The sequence below is a fragment of the Octodon degus genome, unplaced genomic scaffold (assembly GCF_000260255.1).
Source record: "Octodon degus isolate 3935 unplaced genomic scaffold, OctDeg1.0 scaffold00048, whole genome shotgun sequence".
In the NCBI taxonomy this organism is placed as follows: domain Eukaryota; kingdom Metazoa; phylum Chordata; class Mammalia; order Rodentia; family Octodontidae; genus Octodon; species Octodon degus.
Genome location: NW_004524624.1, coordinates 7,325,544 through 7,333,864, shown reverse-complemented (window position 1 = coordinate 7,333,864; position 8,321 = coordinate 7,325,544). Strand labels below are relative to the sequence as shown.

Below are 8,321 nucleotides of genomic sequence, written 5' to 3'. Positions count from 1 at the left end.
CTCAGACCTGGCACTGATCCTTGAGTCTCCAGTGTGCAGACGCCCTCTGCAGGCTTCTTCATCCATCTTTGGCCTACCATAGTAAGCCAATCTTTTCTTTTAGATTTGTACATCTTGTGTTAAATCTGTTTGTCTGATAAACCCTGACTTGATGCACTAGTGGAGTCAGGTTCATGGAAACAGAAAACACAATGATCATTGCTAGGGGCTGAGCAGAGTGCAATTGGTAGTCATTCTTTAATGAGAATGGAATTTCTATGATGTGTCTCTTGTTTGTCTGTTTGTTGTTCTGGTGCTGGGGACTGAACCGAGGCCCTCAAGGCGAGTGCTTTCTCTGCTACCCAGATGCACGTCCAGCCTCTAGAGTTTCAGTTTTGTAAGATGAAAAGAGTTCTGGAGGTCAACTGCACCGCTATGCGATTATACTCAACACTATTGAAATGTGTGTTTAAAATGCTGAAGCCAGTAAATCTGATGCTGTCTGTACTTTAGCACAGTTACAGTTTCAAAGTTCTTAAGGGCTTCTGCCTTAAAATGTCTATCTTGTGAAGACTGATAATTAGTGAAAAATATTTAAGAAGGGTACTTTTCTAAATGTGGACTATATTTTAACGAAATTTTAGATGATTCTCGAAATCAACTGTACACCCTCCAGGGCCGGACTGTACCTCTCTGCCGCTTAGCCACAGTGCAGTGTTCAGAGCACACAGCACTGCAAATGCAATGCATAGTAATTCTAGGTGACAGCAAAATACCAGCTGATGCTCAGGGGGCCCAGGCCGTGTGTCAGGAGCTGTTTTGAGTGTTTTAAGTGCATCAATTCTCTTAACCTTCACAATAATCCTATGAAGTGGGCACTGCTCAATTCCCACTGCACAGACAAGGAAACGGAGGCCCACAGAGAGACAGAAGCCTCTATCTCATTCAGATTTAAGTGACTTGCTCTGTAATGCGACAGTATGCACTTCCTGTCCCTGCCCCTTCATCCTGGTAACATCCTCCTTGCCCTCCTGTACCCAACTCTGGTATCCTCCACCTATCTCCTGACTCTCCCTCCTGCTCCCTACCCACACAGGAGAACTCTTCTCCCCTACCCCATCACAGCATCAGCCCCACTCTGTCATGGTTCACTTGTTTATTTTCTATCTTTTCTTGGGGACCAGGAGTCTCTTTAGAAGGGAAGCTACACTGATTCCCATGCCTTTGTGGGAATGAATAAGGCAAAATTGAACCTGTGCTCTTTCCCTTTCCTAATGCAAAAATTCACCGTATCACACCCAGCCATCTGAAGTCACTTTTGCAAGACGGTAGGACATAAATCCATCTTTTAAATGCAGTCTAACTTCCTTGAAAAGAGAAGAATGGACCCCTAGATAGGAAAACAGGCCCCTTTCTGTCATATAAGGTGACTAATTTTCAACCAAAAATCAGCCCACAGTACATAACTGTTATTCATCAGGCACTGCTTTATCTGATTTCGTAGACAGAGCCCTACTTCAAAGCAATACATATTTTCAGTGTGTGTGTATATCTACTGCTTCATTTGATGTTCTAAACAACCTTATAATATGGGTATTGCAGGTGCAATTATTCCTATTTGACAGATTAGGAAACTGAGGCACTGGGCATTACTGAGTCTTACCCTGAGTTCACTGGAGGTTACTGAAGGCAGTGATGAGGGCTAGGCTCCAGCCAGCACCACATGCAGACTGACAAGTGAGACTGTGACCTGACATCGTGCTATCCTAACACCCCAAAGAAGACAGCTCTAGGGCCTCAGAGAGAACAAGAGTCAGGTTAAGCTGGGCTGAAATGGGTCAGTGTTGAGAATAGGGCACACGCACCAAGGAAATGGCAGGATCTGCCTGAACGCTATGGGGCAGCCTAGGGGACTGGAGTCTGGCCCTGCTTACCGGAAAGGGCCTGCCCCTTTGTGTGTCTCAACAGTCCAGCCCAGGATGAGGAAATGACAACAGATCAGGCAGAACTGGTGGAGAAATCCTCGACAAGAGGCTGCAGGGAGATGCAGAAATCTTAGACCGGGGTTCCTGGTGCAGGCCTGTGGAACCCAAGGCTCCTCAGCTGAGCTTGGCAGGAAGGACTCTCCCCCAGGCCCCCCGAGGAGTAGCGACCTGAGTAGCCGGGCTCCACTCTACATGACTGAGGGGCCCCGTGGGAGGCAGCACAGACTCAATCACTGCCATTCCGGTTCATGAACACCCTCCTGCTCTCCTTCCTCGAGTTCCCAATTTTTGGATCCTGGGTTATGTGCCCACACCTGGCTAAGTGTGGACACAGACTGAAGCACAAATGCAGTGGGACCGGAAGGAATCAGACACAGAAGTATGCTCAGCACCTTGGCCTGGTGAAGCACGCCTGTAATCCTAGCTCCCTGGGAGGCTGAGACTGGAGGACAGAAAGTTCAAGCCCATCCTGTGGAACTTAGCTATTTAATGAGAGTCTATGTCAAAATAAAAATAATAAATAAATAGAAGTGGCTGAGGATTTAGCTCAGCTGGAAGACCCTGTGTTGAATCCTCAGAAATGAGCAGTGATCACTTGTCATTCTTTTAAAACCATTGTTTAGAAATAAGTTCAGGGACCAGGGATATAGCTCAGCAGCAAAGTACCTGCCTGGCAAGCATGAGGTCCCAAGTTCAATTCCTGACTCACCCACACCCCATAAAGAAGGCAGCTCAGTTTAGAACATTGGATCCCAGAGCCATCCTCAGAAAAGACAGTCACCAAGATGGGCTTCTGGAGGCAGAGACCCCTTCCAAGGATTCTGCCTCAGCTTCCTGGGCTCCCAAGGACAGGACAATGACACTGATCAGGCAGGGCCGGGTCTCAGGCAAGAGAGGTCAGGGAAAACAGGATTGTGTCCACTGCGTCATGAGCAGTTCAGAGTCAGGCGCAAGGCCCACATTCATCATCTTCTTTTATTAGTAAAAACCAGCCGCACCCGTTCCCTCCCTCAGGCAGCCTTCCTTGTTGACGCTCTCCCAGGCTTCCCACATGGCTCATCCCAGCACAGGGCTCCCCAGTTCTGCCAGCCTGGCCCGCTGCCTCTGCTCTCCTTTCCTTCTCCACCTCAGCAGGCACACAGCCTGACCTTCGGTCTGGCTGAGCATGGGGCTCCCCGCCGCACCCTGAGGTGCCTATGACCCTCACAGCTCTCCTCGTTAGCAGCACCTGACACTGTGGTCTCCTCTGATCCCTCTTCTCACTCAGGCATAGAGGAGGTCAGAGACTTTGCTGTTCTCACTTCTCTATGCCCACTGCCTCCCTTCTGTCACTGCATGCAGCCATGGAGCCAGTCCTCCCTGTGCTGTGCCTAGAAGCCGCATAATGGACCAGCCTCTGCCTGTCTGCTCTGCTGCCCGGCGCCCAGCTGGTTTCTGAAAGCACGGAGTTGGTCACACCGTCCAGCCCCTTCCTCACGAAACTGCACAGGGTCCCATTCCCGAAAGCCCACTGCCCAAGGTCCCGTTCCCGAAAGCCACTGCTCAGCTTTTGAGGACCTCCAGACCCTGGTCCCGACCCACCCATTCACACTGAATGTGTAGATTCCCCTTGGACACTAATTTCCAAGCGAAGGTTTATTGCTCCTGGGCATAGCACACGGGTCCCCACTGTGTTTCCTCATTTGGAAATGCACCCTCCCCTTTCTGGCCCTTCCCAGCCCAGCCCTGTCCCCCTGGGGTCCTAGTGCACTGGAGATGCTTCAGAGCAGGACACCTGAGGAGCTGGGCCCATGTCCAGGGCAGCCCTGCTTGGGAGTCGCTGCTGTGTGATGGCTGAAGAATGCACAGGGAGGCACTGTGAGGGTCACAGCTGGCACAGACAGTGCCAGAGTTGGAGCTGCAGGCCAGAGCTGAGTCTCCCTGGAAGTAGATGCTCTCCAGGGTAGAGACCCCTTCTGGCTGACACATGCCCAGAGACACATGTGAGAGCGTTTTCCAGGAGGATCCACACACGCAGATGTGCAGCAGGGTTTTCCACTCTGCTGCCCGTAGCCAGGTCACACCTCTCCTGGGACGGGCTCCTCTGCCCTCTGTCTAGTAGAGGTTGTGCTGGGCAGAGTAGTGGGCACACCACTGGCGGTGGTACTGCAGGTGATAGTGTTTCACCAGCTTGCCCAAGATGTAGAGGAACTCATCGAAGCAGATCTGGTTGTCTTTGTTCTTGTCTGCTGCCCGGAACAGCTCTGCAATGTAGTACGGGTCCTTCCGGCCCTGGGGAGAGGCATCAGGTCACCACTCAGCCAGGCATGGGGCCCACCCACCTGGCCTTCCCCCACTGCTGGGACGGTGGAGGTCACAGCAGAGCTGGGAAACAGCTCCTCTCTCAGAGAGTCATACAGTACATGCTGCAAACCATGTTGAAGAACCCCGATGTGCGGGGTGTCTCAGTCAGTGGAGCAGCAGAACCTAAGAAGGGCAGTAGGGCCCGCACCAAGGACACAGATGCTGGGCTTACTGTACAGACCCTGAACAGCGCTGCCCCGCCTGGCCTCTGCACGCTCTCCTCCACTGTCTATGACCGTGGAGACCTGGCTGCTTGGCTGTACTGTCTAGAGGGACCCCAAACCAGCCTCCCAAATGCAGGGAGCCAGGACCCACACCAACACAGGAGCTCGGGGTTTGAGGCAGAGTCACAGACTGAAGGCACTCTGAGCAGAGGGGAGGGGCAGAACCAGAGCCCAGTAGGCAGAAGCGCAGAGGAATAGAGAGGTGGACGGTGAGGCAGAGTTTCAGGGATGAGCCACGGTGGGGATGGAGTAAGACACAAAGATTAAGGGCAGGCAAGGAGAAGAAATGAAGCTGGGCAGATCCTGTGAGCCTCCCTCCCCAGGTTGCAGATTCCCCTAGGAATCAGCGCCCTTCATGGACACACTCACCACTCACGCCCGACACTCACTGCCTGCCCCATCACTGTCCTGCACAGGTGTCCTGGCCCCCTGTTCACCCTCACTGTGGTCTCAGACCCTCCATACCAAGGTCTCCATGAAGTGGGGCACATTGTCCATCAGCAGGGCCTTCAGCTCCTCCAGGCTCAGGGTCTCTACATCTCCTCCACGGGCTGCATACTGGTGGTAGAGGTGGATGATGTTGAAGAGGGATTCCTCCATTGGTGTGTGAGGCATGACAGCTGAGCCCAGGGCAGAGAGAGCTTGGGGTGCAGGGGTGTGGCAGTGGGGACAGCAGAGGATCTGCGAAGACACAGCGACCTCACCTAAGCCAGTCCATAGCAACACGGATGCTGCCTCTAGAGCTTTGGCCCTATTGTTCTATGCGATTTCCTGCACCTTGTCTCAGGTGCCACCATCCAGGCCATCTCTCCCTTTGCCAAGGGGACTCAAGGTCATTATGCCACAAGAAACTGTCCTACAGAATACCAGGATACAGCTGTGTTCCTTCGCAGGGACTGAGGGCCTCCTGGGCACAGGAGCTGCGTCCTTCTCTCTCCCAGCTCACCTGAGTTCAGGAGGTAGCTGCAGTCAGGTGTAAGGAGAAACTCACTCCTCTCTAATGCAACAGAGTGATTATGTTGTTTAACATAGAAAGTTTTATACTCTTAAAAAGCCAGAATCTGTCTCAATGGTAAACACCAGGGACACTAAACAATTGTATCACCGCAGAAGCTCAGGCCCATGCTCACGGTGCCATTTTCCTCCAGCCTCACCGCACAGACAGCGCACGCAGTGCCTGCCTCATGTCACCGCTACCTCACCGGGGAGCCCTTTAGGAGCTGAGGCCCCAGGAGAGGCCTCCCAATCCTGCAGCCTCCCTCAGCCTCTGTACAGCACCCATCTGTCCTGACACCGGGGCCTCCGTGCTCGGCCCCCTCCTCCCTTCCAACCGAGCTGGGGCTCAGACCTCTCTTCTCAGAGCACAGAGCTTTCCCCAGATGGTGTGCAGGTCAGAATCACAACAGCTGTGGCTTTGGCACCTCCCAGAGAAGCACGTCCTACCCGGGATCCCACCCAAGTCTCAGCGTGGCCTTAGAGGGGAGGCACCACTACTCCTGACTTACTGAGGGGGGAGTCAAATCCCGTGGCTGAAGGGATTCTCCACAATCACCCAACTGATCTACCTAGAGTTGGACTAAAATCCGTGTCTTTAGGGAAAAGGCTGGAATCCTGCTTTTCAGCTGTGGGCCACAGGTGTGGGGCCACAGTCATGATGGCCACAGTTGAGGCCACAGTTGTGAGGCTGAGACACCCACCCACAGGAGCATGTTCTCTCCCCCAGGGAAGCAGTCCACTCTGCCCTCTAGAACTCATACACACCAGCCCAGCCGCCTGGTACCCTGGCATGCTAGTGATGGGAGCTAACCTGTTGCTGTCCAGCAGGGCTGCTCAAAATCCACAGTCTAGCCCGCACTTCACCATGGGATGCCCAGACTTAGGCAGGCAGCAGCTGTGTCCTTCCTGTCCCTGCTGCCTCCAGTGATGACAGCCAGACTCTAACTCTGCATGGGCTCATCTGCAGCACCAGGGCCTTCCTGATGTTATCAGGAATCTTGTCACCAAGATGAATGAGGATGGTTTTGGGGATGAAGCATCTAAGCATCACAAAACAGCCCATTATGCATCTCTATCCCAGAACTGGCTCATCCTCCCAGTTTAAGGGTTTGGGTGGGGTCCAGGGCACACTGAGACTCAACTTTCTCCCCTGGCCCCCACCCCAGACCATGAACACCCCTATCTCACCGCTGGCAGCTCCATGGGAGGAGCCATGGGGTCAGTGTGTGGATTTCCCTGAGGGGGAGCCAAAGGGCCAGTAATAGGACTATAGCCCTTAGATTTAATGAGCAGAGCTGGGGGTGCAGCTCAGCGCAAGGTACAGGGAGCTCCAGCCCTGAGCCCTAGATTGAGGCCCCAGCACCACACTACAGTGACTTCTCAAGTGTAACTTCATCTGCCTAACATAAAAGTTTTCTCAGTTTTCAATCTGTAAACTGGAAACACAGCTTGAATATTCTTAAAAATGAAAAGACCTCACCAAATGTCTAGCTAGAGCACCAAAGAAATTGACTGAATGCCTTTCATTAGGCCATCATTTCCCAGGGCTACAGCCCAGGGAATTCATTAACCAGGGGTTAAAAGCTATAATTAGGACATGTTTATTGTTTTGATATCTATTATCAAGAAACAACATTAAAGTTAAGCCTGGAAATCATATAATTAGCCCCACTGTGATTCACCTTGGACAATGTAGTCTGTTCACCGTGGAATGTGACCTGTCTCATGTAAGAACTCCGTCTCTGGCCTGTGGTTGGCTGTGGCAGGGGAGGAGGTCGGATTGCCCCCTCTTCACCCTTCTGGGCACAGCCTGGGACAAGACGCCCTGCACTGTGTCAATGCGCAGAGTGCCAGTACGCAGGGTCCCCGCTCCCCAGGGCTCCAGAAAGTACTCTCTTATTGAATGTTACGTCATAGAAATCTTCCCACACGCATGGTCATTGCCAGCACGGCATTAAGGAGGACACAGCGCTTGCCTTCATGGGTCAAAGTTCATCTTATTCATCCATTATTGGCAGATAGATGAGTTACCTTAATTTTTGAGTTACCCTGAATTGTACATTTTAATATAACTCTTCCTTTAATTTTCATTTCTCTAAAATTTTGACATGTTAGCGGCTAGGTGCACCTAGCGCTGGGTGCCTGAGAGAAAGGGGACAGAAATGAAGTGACCAACATTCTGTCTGTCAGAAGATTGCAGTCTGGTTGGAGGGAGACACTAGGACAGAACCTGCAGCAGCACACTCAGAAAACAGCCATAATTGGTGCCAAACACACAGCCCCCACCACTTCATCCCTCCTCATCTGAGTGCCCCTCCCCTCGCCCACATTGCCAGGCTCAGTGTGTGACCCACAGGGATCCCAGGATGGGTTCTTTCTGGTGTGGAGATCAGTCAGTGCAAGCAAGGGGATGGCTTTCCAATTAGCTCAAGAAAGGACATCTGCGCCCAGTCAGCTATGGACTCCCTGGGTTTGAGACAGCCCAGAGACAGATGAAGATGCCTGCAAGATAACAGACCTGCGGGTAGCAGAGCAAGAGTGCATGTGGAGTTGGAGGAGGGAACAAGCAGTGCTTCAAAAATTAAAGAAATGTAGCCACTTGGTACCCAGGTGATAAATCAGATTATGCCATGAAATATTGAGGCTCATTTGGCTTATTTTTACCAATTCGTACCAGCACTTAGCTACTTTCAACTTTATCTGTAGAATTAGGCCAACTAACCCTCATATTCAAGGGCCTGAAGAGTATCCATACCGCGCGAGGGATGGGCCGTGCTTGGAGTTGAACCAGGCT

At 52.1% G+C, this 8,321-nt stretch overlaps 1 protein-coding gene across 1 annotated transcript; it reads right to left on the bottom strand.

The window, feature by feature from the left end:
* Positions 1 to 4,058: 4,058 nt before the first annotated feature.
* On the bottom strand, positions 4,059 to 5,146 carry LOC101589143 (protein S100-A15A). The gene is made up of 2 exons (XM_004632311.1): positions 4,997 to 5,146; positions 4,059 to 4,235 (listed from the first exon to the last, which is right to left on the bottom strand). The coding sequence occupies exons 1-2, from the start codon at positions 5,144 to 5,146 to the stop codon at positions 4,059 to 4,061; spliced, it is 327 nt and encodes a 108-aa protein (XP_004632368.1).
* Positions 5,147 to 8,321: the final 3,175 nt, after the last annotated feature.